We start from the raw sequence: 19,156 nt of genomic DNA on the forward strand, positions 1-19,156 counted from the left end.
TGAAGCCTGGCTTCAGGAAGGAAAAGGCTTTGTTGCTGCTCGCATTCCCCTCTGTTTCAGTTCTTTTCTCTCTCTGCAGACTGACTTCCTTTCCTCCTTAACTCATATGGCAGACCATGGCTGTCCCACAGCCCTGAAGTTCTGTAGTTCATTTCCCGCCACCTGCAGAGACTAACTCATAGACTTTGGGTCTCACTTCCTCAGGTTTGGTCAAGTGTTCATTCAGCCTGACCCGGTGAGCTATAACCCAAGAATATAGAATCCCAGTACAAATATGACTACTTATGTATGATTCATGGGATTTGTGAATAGGCAGGCATCCAAAGGTATTGTCTACATATATACCACGTAATTTTCACAGTACTTTACAAGGTTGGAAAATCTTTCTGATGAATTTGGAGCCTAGAAAGGTTGGATAACTCACCCATGATTATACAACACATAAGCTGTGCACCCAAAACCTAATTTTGTCTGACTCCAAAATCTTATCTTGTTACCATTAACTCTATACTTTCTTTCTTTCAACCTGTTATAACATGAGTTTCAGGTGTACAGAATAGTGATTTGATACTTTTATATGTTGCAAAATGATCACCACAGTAAGTCTAATAATTAACATCCATCACTACTTAGTAAATTTTTTTTCTTGTGATGAGAACGTTTAAGATCTACTCTCAGCAACTCAAATGTACAATACAGTATTGTTAACCATAGCCACCATGCTGTACATTACGTCCCCAGGACTTATTTTAAAACTGGAAGTTTATACCTTTTGACCCCCTTTGCTCATTCCCTCCCCGCTCCCACTCCCTCCCCTCTGGCAACCACACATCTGTTCTCTGTTATCTCTGAGTTGTTTTTTTTTTTAATATTTCACATATAAGTGAAATCATACAGTATGTGTTTCTCTGTCTCATTTATTTCACTTAGCATTATGTGCTCAAGCTCCATCCATGTTGTTGCAAGTGGCAAGATTTCATTCTTTTTATGGCTGAATAATATTCCATTGTGTGTGTGTGTGTGTGTGTGTGTGTATGTGTGTGTATTATATACAATCACATTTTCCTCATCCATTCGTCCATTGAGGGACACTGAGGTTGCTTCCATGTCTTGGCTATTATAGATAATGCTGCAGTGAACAGTGAGGTGCACATATCTTTTCAAGTTAGTGTTTTCATTTCCGTTGGATAAATTCCCAGAACTGGAGTTGCTGGATCACATGGTACCTCTGTTTTTAGTTTCCTGAGGAACCTCCATGCTGTTCTCCATAGTGGCTACACCAATTTACATTTCCACCAACAGTGGAAGGGTTCCCTTTTTCTCTACATCCTAGCTAACACTTATGTCTTTTTGATAATAACCACCCTGACAGGTGTGAGGTGATCTCATTGTGGTTTTGATGTACATTTCCCTGATGATTAGTGAAGTTGAGCAACTTTTCATGTGCCTGTTGGCCATTTGAATATCTTCTTTGGAAAAATGTCTATTTAAACTTGTACCCATTTTAAATTGGATTTTTTTTTTCAGGTCTTGAGTTGTATAAATTCTTTATATATTTTGGATATTAACCCCTTATCAGATACATTATTGGCAAATATTATCTACAATTCTGTAGGTTGCCTTTTCATTTTGTTGGTGGTTTCCTTTGCTGTGCAGAAGCTTTTTAGTTTGATATAGCACCCTCCCCTTTTTATATTTTTGATGCCACAGTTTATCTTGTCTATCCATTAACAAATTATTGTAGTTATAGTTCTACTACTTTTGCCTTTTAACCTTCATAGTAGCTTTATAAGTGATTAACCTACCACCTTTACAACATTGGATTATTCTGAATTTTACAATATATTTACCTTTACTAGTGAGATTTATACTTATCCTGTTACTAATTAGTACCCTTTTGTTTCAGCTTAAAGAGTCCCTTTAACATTTCTTGTGAGGCCAGTCTAGTGGTGATGAACTCCTTCAGCTGTTGCTTGTCTGGAAAACTCTTTATTTCTCCTTCAATTCTGAAGGACAACTTTCCAAGTGGAATGTTACTGGTTGGCAGTTCTTTCCCTCCCCTCCACCCCAGCACTTTGAATATATAGTGCCACATTCTTCTGGCCTGCAAAGTTTCTGCTGAAAAATCTGCTGGTAGCATCATGGGCTTTCCCTTGCATGTAATAAGTTGTTTTTCTCTTGCTGCTTGTAAGATTCTCTCTCTTTAACTGTTGACAGTTTCATTATAATGTGCCTTGCAGTGGGTCTGTTTGGATTCATCTTCTTTGGAACTCTTAGTTTCCTGGATCTGGTTGTCTGTTTCCTTCCCCAGGTTATGGAAGTTTTCAGCCATTACTTCACTTAAGTTCTCTGTCCCTTTCTCTCTTCTTGCTCCTCCTTCTGGAACCCCTATAATGTGAATGTTGGTCTGCCTAATGTCCCATAAGTCCCTCAGACTATCTTCAATCTTTTTTTCTTTTTACTGCTCTCATTGGCTGAGTTTCACTGCCCTGTCTTCAGATGTACTGATCCTTTGTTCTGCCTCATCTAGTCTGCTGTTAAACACCCCCTATTGTATTTTTCAGTTCAGTTATTGTATTCTTCAGCTCTGTGACTTCCATTTGGTACTATCTTATACTGTGTTGAAATTGTCACTTTCTTCTTGCTTTGTTCTCCTTACCTTGGTGAACATCTTTATGACCATTACTTTAAAGTGTTTATCCGGTAAACCACTTTTCTCTTTTATTAAGGTCTTTTTCTGTGGTTTTATCTTATTCTTAAATTTGGAACATATTCATTTTCCTTGACTCTCTGTGTTGGCTTCTATGTGCTAGATAAAACAGCTATCTCGCCCAGTCTTGAACGAATGGATGGCCTCGTGTAGGAGATGAACTTTTCTTAACTAGTTTTTAAAAAGGTGTTGAGAGAAAAATATTAAATTTTATTAAAAGAATATAGTCTTCTTATTAATGATTTCTAAATGCCATTATCTTGTTAAGTATGCATGCTCTTTATTGATTGCTATTTCTTATGATAGTAGCACTATTATCTTACCTTTTATGTGTAGTTACATATGCTATTGCAAAAATAGTGTGCTTGTATTAATAAAATCATAACAGTTAGTATGAAGCCTTTTGACTGTTCTCAGCAATAAACTTAAAGTGACTGACTTATACCTTGTTTCTAGATAATTGAAATATGTACAGTAAAATGACAATCAAAAGAATTCAGAGGAACTTGCTTTTTAAGATTTTTTTGGTTGTTTTTGTTGTTTGATTTAACTAGACACAATGAATTTAAGGTCCGTTGCATAAATCCTATTGTAATGTATAGGCAGGTTAGTAGACTAGTATATAAAAATTGGACATATTACCTTATTAGAAACTTTTCCAGTTTATAATCTAAGGGTAAGTTTAGTTTCATTTGTGATATTTATGTTAAGGTTTATTTTGAAGACATGTAAATTACTTTCAAAAATATTGTATCATATTCCAGTGAGCAAGATTAAGAGGTACAAACTTGCAGTTACAAAATAAATGAGTCACAGGAGTGAAACGTACAGTGGGGGGAATATAGTCAGTAATATTGTAATAACTTTGTATGGTGGCAGATAATAACTAGATTTATCATGGTGATCATTTTGTCTTGTATAGAAATATCAGATCACTATGTCGTGCGCCTCAAATTAACATAGTGTTGTAGGTCAGTTATACTGCTAAACTACACACACACACACACACACACACACAGTGTCATATTTCAAAAAAGGGGTTTGTTTCTTTCCTAGGATTCTCTATTTATACTTCTCTTGGTGATCTTACCCAGTCTTATGGCTTTAAATATAATGTGTGTGCTCACTACTCCCTAATTTTTATCTCCAGGTCAAAGTGCTCCCCTTATCTTACAATTTGTATATCCAATTGCCTTCTCAATGTCACCACTTGATGTATTAGACATAACATGTTCAAAACTGAATTTCTTATTCCCCTAAGCCAAAAAATAATAAACCTGCTACACCTTCCATATTTCCCATAGCTATTAATGACAGATCTGCCCTTCCGTTTGCTCTGTCTGGAAACCTTAAGACTTACTCTTGACTTCTCTTCTGCCTTACATTTTGTGAGCAAATCCTGTTTTCTTCAAAATATATCTAGCATCTGGCACCTTCTCCCGACCTCCACTGTTGTGCCACTGTTGTGCCACCCTAGTTCAAGCATCCTCATTCTTTATCTGGATTATTTCTTTCTGCTGCTACCCTTGCTTGCCCACAGTGTTTTCTCAGCAACCTGAGTGAGCTGTTAAACAAATATCAGATCACATCATATCTTCTTAGTACCCTTCAGTGGTTCCTCATTTTTTCCTGAGTTAAAAAATCAAAGTTTGTGGGCTTCCCTGGTGGCGCAGTGGTTGAGAGTCCGCCTGCCGATGCAGAGGACACAGGTTCGTGCCCCGGTCCGGGAAGATCCCACATGCCGCTGAGCGGCTGGGCCCGTGAGCCATGGCCACTGAGCCTGCGCGTCCGGAGCCTGTGCTCCGCAACGGGAGAGGCCACAACAGTGAGAGGCCCGTGTATCGCAAAAAAAAAAAAAAAAAAAAATCAAAGTTTGTAACATTGGCTTAGAAGAACTTATGCAATCAATTCCCCACCTCGCCTTCCTTCTCTGACTTGATCTCTTACTCTTTTCTGTCATCCTGGCTCTCTTGCTTTTTCTCAAACAGAAAAGAAACCATCTGCCTCAGAGCCTTTGCACTGACTGAAACATACTCTCTAGATACCTATGGGACACAGTCTCTCACCTCCTTCAAGACTTTACTCAGCTGTCACCTTTTTCCATGAGCCCTTATTCTACCCCATTTGAGATTTTAACCCCCCTGCCTCACCACGCCCTATTTATTCTCCAAAGCATGAGGCAAGTCCCAGTGTGTGATGCTACGTAACTTATGTATTTATTATGTTTATTTTCTTTGCTCTTTTCCCTCCTAGTACAAGTTCCACAAGGACCAAGTGTTTTGCCTGTTGTGTTCATTGGTGTACCATCCAGTGAACAGATAGTGCTTGGCTGTAATTTCTGCTAAATGAATGATTGTAGGAAGGAATGTGTTTGTGGAACTCTTGTATGGCGTGTGGGGCGGGGTGAGGTTGGTCGCTTGCTGTGTTTCTATGGTAAAACTGCTAACTTCAGTGGCTTTCAAAACACTTCCTCCTAAACTGGGTTTGTGGAGTACATAGAATGCGCTGAGTCAGGCACGTTTGGCTTTCCTTCATTGGAGCTGTTTGTATATGCGCCAAAAAATGGTTAGCGTTTCTGGATATTTACATCAAAATAAGAAATGAATTTAAAACCACTTTCAACTGCAAGAATGATTGTGATCAACACCTGTGGATTAGTAACTGAGACTTTAAAAAAATCGTTATTAAACAGGAAATTTAAAGAGAAATTGTAGACATTTAAAAATGATTTCGTTTTTAACTTCAGTAATCCCATTCTAAGCGTAGTAGAGATTCCCCTCACCTTGCTTTTTTCTTAAACTTTAGACATGTGCTTTTTCATACAATTTGGGATAGAGAAGTAATTAATCGTTTAGGTGAAATGTTATTGTCAGACAGCTGTAGCACTCACACCTAGTATTATCCTATAAGTTGTACAGCATTTGGTCTTACTAGAATGTGTCTGTGAACTCTTTCTTCTATTAAAGGGCTACTTGATTAGTGCCTTTGAACCTAACCAACATAACACGTTAAGCTTAATGAATTTCCCCAATTCAATTTTCCTTCTTATGACAGACAGCAGTACTCCCAGACATTTCTGGTTTATTCTGATGGAGATTACCTTTTTCTTCACTGATTTAAATTTAGTCTTACACAGTAATGTATTAGTCAGATTTATTAGCTACTTATTAGTCACGTTCAATATGATAAAAATAAAAACCACTATAATCTTCTAAAGAATTATATTACAGCATTGTGAAAATACCTCTCTTGGGTTCTGTTTTCACTGTTAAAATATGAGATTTAGAGTAGTTTATTTGTGGTGCCTTTCTTCTACAATTGTAATAAAATAAACAGTCACAAATCTTAAGAAAATTTAGGATGAATTCTGGATTCTAGCCGAATAATCTTGTCATGCCAGTAAGTATGAGTTTTTAGCTAGATAAATAAATCCCAACATATCATTCAATCAAATGGGTTTTGATTCAGTTACAAAGGAATTTCAATATCCAAAAATATATATTATCAGATAGCCCATGTGACTTTGTACTGTGGAATTGATCTTTGTGGAATGTAAAACAAGTTTTCCCTGGAAGAAAATGTACTTGTTATAGAGCTTGATTCATTTGTATCCAACTTTTGAGTAATTAAATATAGTATTTTTACAGAGTTTAGCAGACAAATGAAATTAAAAAGCAACAAGGTTGAATACTGTTACTGAGAAAACTGTTTTATATTTAGAGTCTTATCTCAACCCGTGGTGACAGCTATCCTCTCTTATTCCATCCAGAGATAATGTGAGGGAAAAAAAAAAACCTTCACAGTAGATTGTGTGCTATTTAGGTCATCAGTATTCTGAAGTATTTTCAGAGTTGAGACTAAATATAGACCTGAAGCAAAAAATAATGAAATTTCTTCTTTAGTCATGTTTATTGATCTTGTGGTTTAAAAGGGGAAAAGTTGATAGAAAAAAAAATCACTGATAAGTACAAGGTTTATGTCAAGTTCTTTGGTGTGTAGCTGAAAATCAGATTTATAAGCTGAAATGACCCAAGCACTCTTAAAATATCCTATATTCTGCTTTGGTATACTCAAGATTATCTCACAATAGTATCATGTCTGAATAATTTTATAATGGAATTAAGAGAGATTAGTTTATCTAAGTCCCATAATAGACCTTTGCCCTGAATTGAACATCATATTCACAGCTTGGAATACTATACACTGAGAGAGGTTGTTTAGCTGTTTCAAATGATAGAAAACAGGGATAGTCGTACGATCTTATTATCTTGTACCTTATTAATCATAAGAAAAAGGGTTTTTTTAAAGTATAGATTTGCTAATACACTCCCAATATATAAACAAAAGTCAATAAAATAAGAACTGTTTGTAATATAGTTGTTAAACAGCAACATTAGATTTAACATGTTTTACCCAGATTAAAAACTGTCTTGGTAAAGATGATATTTTCTCCTTCCTCCCTCCTCCCCTGCTTTGGAATTATCCACTCTAGAAGTAATATGGGTTGATTGAAAAGTGAAGGCATCATCTTCCAAGGGGTGAGGGAGGTCAGAACATCTAAAGTATTCAGAGCCAGTATTCCTGGTTACCTACCTGATTGCATTTTGCTTTAAGCATTAACATGCTTTGCAATTCTCTTTATTCTAGTCTATGCAAGGGAAGCTTTCTAAAGAAAAATTGACTACTCAAAAGATGATGGAAGAGCTGGAAAAGAAAGAAAGAAACCTTCAGAGATTAAGAACATTGCTTGATGTGAGTAAAAGAAATTCAGATAGCTTTCAAGGATGATTCAGTACCTACTTAAGTTAAAGCAAATGCCTATTTTGTACATATTCATAAATCACTTTTTAATTGAAGACTTGTTTTGATGTGCCAGTTAATTAAATCCATTAGGTTTCTTACTAAAATTATAATCTAAAATACAAACTTTTATTTTTCTAATGTCTTAGAAACAATTGCACAAACTTAACTATAGCAAAGTCAAATGGTATACAGAGATTAGATCCTAAAGTCATCAAATGATGCATAAGTTGAATATAAACAAAATTACCCTTGAAAATCCTTAAGGGAAGGTGCAATGTAGACACTTCATCACTGGAACAGGTCACACTTTCTTCATTTAATTATGAGATGAAATACTTGGCTTGCATTTAAGGACATGTTATATAAAAAATGCTTATTTTAGTTTTTGAGTTGTCATCATGACATTTTCCTCTAAATACTTAGGAATGCATCTCCAAAACGTAGGGACAGTTTCCTATATAACCATTTCACCATTGTCACACCCAATAAGAATAATAATTTTCCTTGGCGTTTGATAATACCTAGTCTTATGAAAATTACCCCCTTCTTCCCCAAATGTTTTTTTTTTTAACATCTTTATTGGAGTATTATTGCTTTACAATGGTGTGTTAGTTTCCGCTGTATAACAAAGTAAATCAGCTATACATATACATATGTCCCCATATCCCCTCCCTCTTGCTCCCCAAGTGTTTTTTATAGTAGCTGTTGAAACCAGCATTCAAACAAGGACCGTGTGTTGTGTTTCATTTTGTCTTATAAACCTAAAGTTTCTTTCTTCTCCCTGAAGAAACTGGGCATTTTGTCTTACAGACTTGTAAACTTGTCACACCTAGTTTTGTCTGATCATTTCCTCATGGTGTGGTTTATCTTGTTCTCTCCCCCCTGTATTTCTTGTAACCTAGGAGTTAAAGCTAAAGATATTAGATTCAGTGCAAACATTTTTTGGCACGAATACTTTGTAGGTATTGTTCACATCATCAAATTATACGTGTTTGTTTATCCCACTGTAAGTGTCACAAGTACCCACCTCACTGGGTTAAGGTGGTGACAGACTGATTCTTTCCATTGTAACATTGTAGCCTCTGTAGTCAGCAGTTAATGGGGTTGTTGATACTTAGGCAAGTGTGTGGATGTGCAGTTTGCCAGCAACCTTTCCCTTGATGGTTTTAGCTTACACCAGTGATCATTGTCTGAATCATTAGATGATTAAAACGACAGTAATTTTTTCTAATATCATTCCCTTTACATTTATTAGCTGGCATTTGTCTGTAAAAATTTGTATTTTCCTCATCAACCCAGGCTATTTGGCTTTTCTGAAATACAGTTCCAACTGGAAAGCTAGTTAAACTTACCTTTAATTAGCAGTTTTCAGGATGAGGAGTAAATGGTGATAATTTGGGGAAGAGGTGAGCGTAGCTTTTTCTGAGCATAATAAATCATGAGTTTGTACTGATACTTCCAATTCAAATTTAACAATTCAGAGTTGTTTGGCGTTTTTTTTTTCCCTTTGATTTTATATTTTTATTTCTTTTTCTCTTACACTGAAAAGTTTGGTTCCTGTCAACATTAATATAGTAACATATATACTTTTTTCCCAATGTACAAAAAATAGTTTCAGAGTAACTAAATCACTGTGGCTACTAACAATAAAACTGTAGGATGAGGTTTAAGTTTTCTTTGCAGTTCTTTTTGTTCTTGGGATACATATCATAGCAAAATATATACACAACCAAGGTACTTTTTATGTGAGATCATGAGAGACCCCCTAGAAACTGAGGCTGTTTGAATTCACGTTTCCTCTCTCAGGTTTACTCTAGGCCATCAGATGTCACCGTTTCCACTATTTAAATTCTTTTTCGCTCCCTTTTTATTTTTCCTGCTATATGTATGCAGTTAAATTTGGTTAATGGGCATGTAATATTCCACTGTTTTCTTTATAGAATTGGATGAGGGATTGTTAACCTTTATGGCTTTTGAGTACCTTTCCTCTGTTCTAACAACCAGATTTTTGTTTTCTTTATCCATTGCAGAACCAAAGACAAACAGAAGAGACCTGCTCTTTATTGGATCAGGGCCAGGAAGCAGACCAATCCAGGCAGCAGACCATTCTTTCCAAAAGGCCACTATTCGATTTGAGTGTGATTGATCAGCTGTTCAAGGAAATGTCCTATTGTTTGTTGGACTTGAAGGCATTGTGTAGTATTCTTAATCAGCGTGCTCAGGGCAAAGAGCCTAATCTTTCATTATTACTGGGAATCCGATGTAAGTGGCTAATGACTTGTTCTTACTGTATTGCTTAACAATTAGAAATGTGTTTTCATGAATCGGGAACTTCTGACTGCCTTTTCCCTATTTGTTTTTATCTCCTTTCGTACTTAGATTTATATATTTCTGAATCAGTCTGTGGGTCTGAATACCTGTTCCTACTTCATTGCTAGAACTTGCCTCATTATGTTTATAGAAATGAGCAGGGTCGTAGTTGATATGGACTGCCACTCAGAAGAATGCCTATAAATGTGCCTGCTAGGAGATGTTTCCTATGCTGATTCTGTTAATATGTGACTGGAATGGTAGTTGGGTGTGATTTCCTGATTACTCTTCTAAAAGTAATGATTCTCTTTGCTTTCATGTGGCAGTTGTATTAAATTAATGACCCAGCCATCAGTCCACTGGTAAAGTATTTGAGAGAAGGTACTCGTAAGCTTTCTTACGTATGTTCTATGGCAACTGTCTAAAGTAAGTGCCAATGCTGTCACATGAGCCAGTTTTCATGGCCCATAGATCTGTTGCCCTTGTGATGCACACCTGCTGGCTTTGTCCCTTCCAATGTGACACCCACTCATTCTGCCTCAGTTCTGCCTTCCTGAACACATAATGGTGAGAACCACCACAAGAATATCCTAGTGTCTCTTCCCGTCTGTGCTAATTTTGCTGGAACACTCAACTTACATGGCTCTAAATTATTATAATATTGACATGTTGGTCTCTTTTTAATATGGAGGAAATGGACTTCAGTAAGGAGATATGAGTGGAGTAAGACCATAGTGTTTATGTACCAACATGTTTGTATTGAGTAATTGCCTAATAATATGGTTAATATGTGACTGAGTGGAGACTAGTTTTGTTTCCAGTTTCATCAAAAAGATTCTGCCGTCTTGCCTCATAGTAGTTATTTTGGCAAACCAAATAATACTCTTTATCGAAGTATCTCACTTGTTAAATGAACCATGTAACTGTACTCAGAGATGTCAGCAGAATTTTCCCCTCCACTTCATAAATGTGAGAACACATATATGAGTGTGGGTATGTAAAAAACACTTTTTTAAAAATATTGAAGTATAAGTTGATTTACAGTGTTGTGTTTTAGTTTATGGTGTACAGAAAAGCAATACAGTTATACATATAAAATATTTATTCTTTTTCATTTTAGCTTATTATAAGACATTGAATATAGTTCCCAGGAAGACCTTATTGTTTATTTTATATATAGTAGTTTGTATCTGCTAATCCCAGACTCCTAGTTTATCCGCCTCCCCTTTTCCTCTCTGGTAATGAAAGGTCTGTCTTCTATGTCTGTGAGTCTGTTTCTGTTTCATAGATACATTCATTTGTGTCGTATTTTAGATTCCACATATAAGTGATATCATATGGTATTTGTCTTTCTCGTTCTGACTTACTTTGCATAGTATGATAATCTCTAGGTCCATCCATGTTGACGCAAGTGGCATTATTTCATTCTTTTTATGGCAGCTCTATTTTTGGCTTTATGAGGAACCTCCATACTGTTCTCCATAGTGGCTGTACCAACTTACATTCCCACCAACAGTGCAAGAGGGTTCCCTTTTCTCCACACCCTCTCCAGCATTTATTGTTTGTAGATTTTTTGATGATGGCCATTCTGACTGGTGTGAGGTTATACCTCATTGTGGTTTTGACTTGCATTTCTCTGGTAGTTAGCGACGTTGAGCATCTTTTCATGTGCCTGTTGGCCATCTGTGTGTCTTCTTTGGAGAATTGTCTATTTAGGTTTTCTGCCCATTTTTTGATTGGGTTGTTTCTTTTTGAAAGACACTTCAATGTTTAAGTATATTCACTCACTCAGGAAACATTTATCAGATGCCTTCTACGGTCCAAGCACTAAGGTGCTGATAATGCAGGTAAGTTGAATACAGCCCTTGCTCACACATTAACCAAAATATTACAGCATTGTGGTAAGTACTGTAATTGAAATGTGATCAGAGGGCAGTGGGAGCACAGGGGGAAAACCAACTAAATCTACCTGGGAAGGGCTGTGAAGGCTCCATGGAGTAGCTGGTGTTTGGCTTGAATCTTAAAGGAGGAGAGGTTTGCCAGGTGAACATGGGGTGTTTAGTTAGCAGTGATCTCTTGGAGCAAGAAATAAAAGCTCACACACAAAAGACTGGTTTTCTCCACCATTTTAGAGCTGGTCACCCCTTCAGTTACTTTGTAACCTTCTACATCTGCACTGTCCTGTGTAGCATTTATTACTTTTTCAGTACCAGGATAAGAGCGTGCTCCTAATGTGAACAGAAGGGAGACTCAGCACCTCCCCCACACAGTGTACAGCCCTTCCAGTCTTCAAAGTCTAACCCCAGAGCCCTTACCTTATAGGCTGGCATTTGCAAATTTGACCAGCCAACTAATTTCTCAAAAACAATGGAGGTGTTTTGAACCTTTATCTCATCACACCATCAGTTATCTGTTGATACTGTTCACCCCACCCTTCTTAAATCTGGGCTACCATGGTTTCCATGACATCATTCTCTAGGCTCCACTTCTACTTTTATGACTGCTCAGCCTCAATCTGTGAAATTCTCCACCACTTAAATACTGGCGGTCGCCCAGGAAACTTTTCTTGTTGGTCTTTTTGTTTCTATTTACTTTCTCTGAGTAATCTTGTACATATCCACTTGTTTGCTGTTTTCTCTACACCTTTGACCCATACAGACATTCATCTCTCACTGCCTAGAATGTCCCTTTTGTCCTGATTGTACTCACCTGTATATTAGGACCAGCAGTTTCACAGGTATCACAGACTCAATATGTTTGAAACAGAACCTACTTTTCTTTCCTCCCTACCCTAAACCCGTTCCTCCTCTCAATAAGTAGAACCACTATCCACCTATCACCCCAACCCAGATTTTATCCTCCACCCTACTCGTTCCCCCATCTGTGTCCCGTGTCCAGTCCCTGGCCCCTTTCCAAGCTGATTGATAATCGAACTTCTTCATGTCTATGAGTCCCTTCCTACTTGTGACGTTTATTCCTGCTGCCACATCTCCACTGCACTGTTGCCTTAATTCAAGCTTTCGTAGCCCTTCGTCTGGACTGGTTTCTCTGCCAGGCCTTGTGCCCTCCCCACCCCAGTCCATCTTTACATTGCTGCCAGAGCCATCTGTCTAACCTGTGATTCTGATTTCCTAATACCCTCCCTGAGAATAGAGATAAAGGTGGCTCCCACCTGCCTCTCCAGCCTTGTTTCTTGGACCTCCCCTCTCTTAATTTGTGTTCTGCTATTTTAGAGCTGGTTTTCTTGATATTTCTCAATTTCTGTCAGACTGTTTTGTTTTCTGCTTCTGTATACCTTTGTTCATTCTGCTTCCTTGTCCCATTCAGTGAACCTGTCCCCTCTCCAGTGAGGCCTTTTTTTTTCTCTTCTTTGTGCTAATGTAGCCTTTGTGTAGTGGCAGGTCACCTGTGGTACCTGACTGAATTTACTTGTTTGTGAAACTGTATGTAAATCATTAAGAATAAGCCACTGTATGCATTATTTTGCTGACCTCAGCACGCAGCATAGTGCCCAGATCATGATTCATGAACAGTAAAACAGTTCAATTAATGTTTGTTATAAATAACAAGTTATCTGACTCTTATGCCTCCAATTAATTAAAAGCTAGCTAACTCAGGGCCTTACCCTCAGTGATTCAGCCATTGGGCAGCTAGCTATCAGCCTGATTCAGTTGTCTAGAATCATAGGGTCCCAACCCACACACACACACACACACACACACACACACACACACACACACTCGATTGTTAATACTTTGCAATCTGTAAAAATATAAGATAATGCCCCTCACCACACAGTGATTTTCAGATTTTTGTTTCTGAGTTTGAAGAGAGCTGTTAGAGCATGTTCCTTTTTACTTTTGGAATATTGTCATCCATTAAACCTGTTGAATTTGTGTGTTATCACTGTATGAATTTAATGCATTTTAGTTAGCAAAATTTTAAAAGGACCAAGTAGATAAGATGCATTTACTATTGAGTGATGCATAATTTAAACCTGAGCCTGACTTGTATTCAGTATCCAGCATTATATTTACAATGATAATAAGCTGAAAATCCTAAAATGACTTTGTTCCCAAAAAATGTGAGATTTTCTCCGTGTTTTATTTCCACAGCAATGAACTGTTCAGCTGAAGAGACTGAGAATGACCACAGCCCAGAAACACTCACTAAAAAACTGTCAGATGTATGCCAGTTACGGAGGGACATAGATGAATTACGGACCACGATATCAGACCGCTATGCTCAGGACATGGGAGACAACTGTGTAACCCAGTGACCAGTGTTGGTCCCACAGCAATAACGACCCATTGTTACATGCTGCTGTGCTAGGTTCTTCACATTTCTTTTAGGAGCCATGATAGAAACTTGCAAGTGACATACGACTTGCACATAAGTATTTTTTTCTGTGGATTTGTTCTGTTGGGGAGGAATTGGGATGTGAGGAAGTATCGAAGGGGCTTATCTAATCAGGAAAAAAATTAAATTACCATTTGAAAAATATGATAAAATGTATAAGAAAAAAATTTCTGTATTCTCAAACTACTGATTGTAGGACCAAGCTGTGAAGAGTGCCCTTCAGATAAAGGGATAGGATTTCTTTTAATCCTGTAGTTTTTTTTGTGTGTGTGTGTGTGTGTCCGTATGTGTGTGTGTTCACAAAATTATAAAGATTTCTAGGATCAAAGCAAAGCTTCTAAGAAAGGCACACACTGTATTCTTGTGCTGCTTCTTTGTTCATGGAGAAGCTTGTGTTGTACTTGGGGTTTTCAAGGGCTGGCTGAACGAGAGTTGCCACAGCAGGCAAGTGTTCAAATAGTAGTACAGCAGGCGAAACCATCTGTGTTTGAACAATCCCTGTGCTGAGATGGTGAGGTTGTAGGGTTGGGTTGATTTTAGTACTGTAGATAGGTCAGCTGTTTTTCCAGAGTGCTTGTGAATTGCTGAAGAGATGTGAAATTTTGATGTGATGGTTTTCCCGTTAGCATTGTAATGTATGTATTACAAGGCAATTTAACGTAATCTGAACTAATTTTAACATGTCCCTTACTATTTACAACTTTTTGTTTATATATTTTATCTATCTATCTATATATCTATATCTATATATATCAATGTAAACAAAGCCATATATAATTAATGCAAACCTAAGGCCTCAGATCATTATTGTAAAAGAAAGATTAACAAAGTGACTCTGGAACAATAGCTTATTTATCCAAATCTCAAATGTTTACATTTTAACAGTTTTGTATCTGTTTTAAAGTTGAAACTACTTTAAGAAAAAAATCAACCTGTATTCTTTATATCTGAATTATCACTAGCATAAAACAAAATCTAAACCCAGGTGATATTGCAATTCCTTTTGTTAGGTAAAGTACATTAAAAACAGGGTTCTTCATAGAATACAAATTTGGCCAGGTTAGTTCTTCTTCTGGGGTACAGGATATCACTATGAAATGCAACTGACTTTTTTGTAGACCTATAATCATTTAAGCTTCCAAATGAGTATTTCCCTGTCTTAACTGGTATTTTGGAAGGACTGTATATTCCATTGCCTTCAGAGCGTTTAAATGTACGTTCTTTTTAATGTACTTAGTTACGGCAGTCATTGTCCTTTACAAGTTGTTTTGATTTATCTCTTGATGCAACCCCAGGTCTCATTTAGGTCAAGACTAAATAACAGGTAGAAGGAATGAGGGATGTTAATCAAGCAGGAGAATATTGTTTGAGGCAAGAGCAGATCACATGTCTGTTTTCTTGCCGGGCTTATATACTGGTATAAAGGCTGCTCCTAGAAAAATATGCTCCTAAAGTTTTCAGCAGTGAAAACATATTTGGGATAAGGCCTTCAAGGAAACTACCCAGGAAGACATTCAGTTCAGAAATTGGCTTATATACAGCTCTCAATAGTTATTTTATAGTTATATTTCAACAATCAGTTATAATACATTGTAAGGACATCAGACTTTCCCTTCCATTCAGTGCCTGAGTCCTCCCTGCCCTTTTAAGCCTTAGGATCTGGGCACTAAGAAATCAGTGCATTGTAGTGATTCTGCATCCCAAGGTCCCTAACCTAATAAGGAAGGACTTAGTCACTAGCAAGAATTTGGCTTTCTCATGTGTTCTTTTGTTTTTGAATGTTGGTGGTTTGAAGACAATCAGGGAGTAGTAAATTTGTACCAAAAATCTGATGCAAAGAATTCTGCCTTATAAAAATTAAGATCTGTAAAAATGGCCCTTTACAGTAAAGTAGGTAATAGCATCTGAAACAGATAAACCACAAGTGTAGCACACAACACTTTTACATCCTCTTTGAATAGAATCCCCTCCCCCACACCCCAGCCTCCATAATTTTGAAAGTAAAGGTACCCTAAAATAATAGTGATAATGGGCAAATAATCACTGATTTGGGTCACTAGATTTTTAAATGTATATGTTTGGGGGGTTTATGGTTAGTATTGTTGTTTAAACAAACTTTTGATCGTTTGTTTTGATCACTGTAGATACTTTGTTTTCTGGCTTAGTTGGGATTAAGTAATTTATATTTTTTAAAAATAAGTTAGCTTTCTAAAACTTACAGAATTTGACTTAGTTCACGTATCTTGAGGTTAAAACAAATTTAACCTAGTAGAAAATTAACTAACTACTGCTGATGTATTTCAGTTTCCAAAATTGTATGCTCCACATAAAAAGGGGATTTAAGATGTGATAGTGTAAGTATAACCCTGAAGTACAGAATGTAATCTCTTGGAGTCTGGGTTTTGAAAAGGGGCCTAGATAATAAGTAGACAGACTTGGAGGGAATTTGGGGGGAAATAAAACTAGTAGTATTCTAATTTGTCAGTATTTAATTTTGATTTTGATTTTTCAGAAAATTCCCCTTTCCCAAGACAACCTTTTGTGTTAGAATAGTAAGAATATCAGTATCTCATTAAAAACAAAGATTTTACTGTTAGGCTAGGTAAGATGGGCAAATAGAAACACTATAGTATCTTGTCCTAGTTTGAACTAGGATATTCTTGGAAGTTATTACAGTGATTGTATGTCTGAGGTGAAAATTAACCTAAGTTTTAAAGTAAATCTGTTTGAAATTTTGCTTAAGTATTGACTAGGTAAGCCATGCCTGAATTAAATAAATAAATAAATAAGTGTGGCCCCTTTTTGTATTTGAAATAGGATTCGGTATTTAATGTTAACAGTATTTTATTTTAGTGGAATTTGTTTTTTGGTCATGGCAATTTATTAAACTGAATTAGACTTCTTCCAGTAGCCTGTTAGAGACAAGCTCAAGAGCTGGAAAGTGTTGCTAAAATGGATATTGTACATTTCTGACTCACTAATGAGCTTCTAAATTAATTCTGTCATAGTTCAAGACTTATTAATAGGATTCTCTTAGAGGGCATTTTTAAAGGAACTACTTTATTGGGAAAATGTTCTTTCAGTATCACTAATAGTTCATTGAATAATACAGTAGCTGAGAACTTGGACTATATTTTTACATCACACAGTTCAGCTCAGGCACATCTTCAGTTTGGATTATTGGCATTCTCTTATGCAGCTTTCTATCACTGTAGATATGTAATTACAGAAATAAGCAATTCTCATAACCATGCTCACTCAGACTGTGTCATTTGAAACTGCCAGTAGCTAGAGCTCTCAGAGCCAAAGTTAATTCATTTTGTTTCCATTTTTGACAGTTTTTTTTCCCAGTGTTCACAAAACATAAAATTTCTAGCTTCACCCCAAAATGTCATGGTGAAAATTGCTGCATGATAATGTTCTACATTTAATCATGAAGAGGGAAAGGTTTTGGATATTTGGATTTTTTTCTTTTTTAAAAGAAGTATTGAGTATATAAAGAATGTAGTTTCAAATCAATAAGTCATTAACAACACTGTTACAGCTGCATACAGAGAGAACCTTTTGTGCCTTTTTGCCTGCAGTAAGCATTCATTTCTATTTTACGTGAGCTGTAAGAATGTTGATGATTATTGCACCTTGTTCTTCTGTAAATAGACTTGATTAGGATTTTTTTTTCCTTTTTTTTAAAGCAAGGAGCAGTTTTTCGTTACTAGGTAGATACCTTAGTAAACATGAGGGGAGGTATCAGATATATGTCTTTGGAGCCCAGCCTTTTCCCTGTTTAGTGAGCAGGAAGCTCCTTTGGATTATAGTCATTTGTGTGTATATGTGTACATATATGTATAAATAGTTATTTAAATATGTAAACATAAAATTCAGCATCACATTGGTGTGATGACAAGAAGTAGTAAGGTGCTAGGTAGTTATATTAAAAGCACAGCAGAGTGTATAATCAGTCACTATGACTGGTGGTTTTTGTAAACTAGGTTCAGTTTTTGAACCACCCAGAATACCTCATGTGTAAATACAACGGTCATGACTTAATTGAAATACAGTTATTGTAAGAAGAATGTGAAGCCACTGGTTGGCTTATGCCTTCTGATCTATCATCCTTGCCTCTTTTTTTGTAAAGGGGTTGTTTTTTTGTTTTTGCTTTTTAATAGGGTTTACAGCTAGAATTTTGAATGCCAAAGTTCTATTTATTAAATAAAAGAAGTTTTCAATGTTAATGGCTAAGTATTTTTCCACTGGACTATTGTTTGTTGATGTTGGAATTTGTATTAACAGAGAAATAAATTTTTTTATAAAAGATTTATGTCTACCAAGTGCCTAATGTTATTATAAAAATGTATTTGAAATTTCAGACTCTCTGAATTCTCAATAAGAATATGCTGACTTGACTTTTTAAAGTTTTCTTTAAATACGCAAGAGAAAATCTTACTAGATCGGGGACACTTCTGCCTTCTACGTCTATCTTACAGTTTCTTTGCAGTCATCAAAAAGCTTTTTCTCAGGGCCTTCCCCTGAAGGGCACTGAGATTTTCTGATGGCAGGTGCTGTAAATACAAGGGCATGTCTATGCATTTCAGCTCATAGCACAGCTCATAGCACTGTGTCTGTACTTTGAATTTCTAAGGTACTTATTTGAATCAAGTCTTCTTTCTACTTTTCCAACAGACAAATCAGATTTCAGTTTTTTATATTGCTGAAAGCTTGGGCTGGCAAGTTAAATCTTTTTTATTTTCTCCCTTCTAATCAGAGATTAAAACCTTAACTGAAACATATACAAATAAAACCTTGTTAGAAGGTTACTCTGCAGAGGCCTTGACGTCTCAGCTTTGATGGCACCTGGGTCCTTGTTCTAAGTCATACATGCCTTAGTGTCTCTAGCTGGTTAATATTTGGATTAGAAGCATCTGTTTCTAGTCCAGCTAACTTGGCATTGCTATCAGGAGTTTCAGATGAGGCATC

General features: G+C 36.5%; 1 protein-coding gene across 1 annotated transcript in view; it reads left to right on the forward strand.

The window, feature by feature from the left end:
• CEP85L (centrosomal protein 85 like) overlaps nt 1-18,496 on the forward strand; it is a 154,988-nt gene extending 136,492 nt beyond the window's left edge. The window contains exons 11-13 of the mRNA XM_067702261.1: nt 7,358-7,462; nt 9,544-9,775; nt 13,939-18,496. Of these exons, the coding sequence (XP_067558362.1) occupies nt 7,358-7,462; nt 9,544-9,775; nt 13,939-14,102 (501 nt within the window). The 3' untranslated portion in view covers nt 14,103-18,496. The remainder of the gene's footprint in view (nt 1-7,357; nt 7,463-9,543; nt 9,776-13,938) is intronic.
• The last annotated feature ends 660 nt before the right edge of the window (nt 18,497-19,156 follow it).

This window comes from Pseudorca crassidens, chromosome 13 (genome assembly GCF_039906515.1).
Source record: "Pseudorca crassidens isolate mPseCra1 chromosome 13, mPseCra1.hap1, whole genome shotgun sequence".
NCBI classification, from domain to species: domain Eukaryota; kingdom Metazoa; phylum Chordata; class Mammalia; order Artiodactyla; family Delphinidae; genus Pseudorca; species Pseudorca crassidens.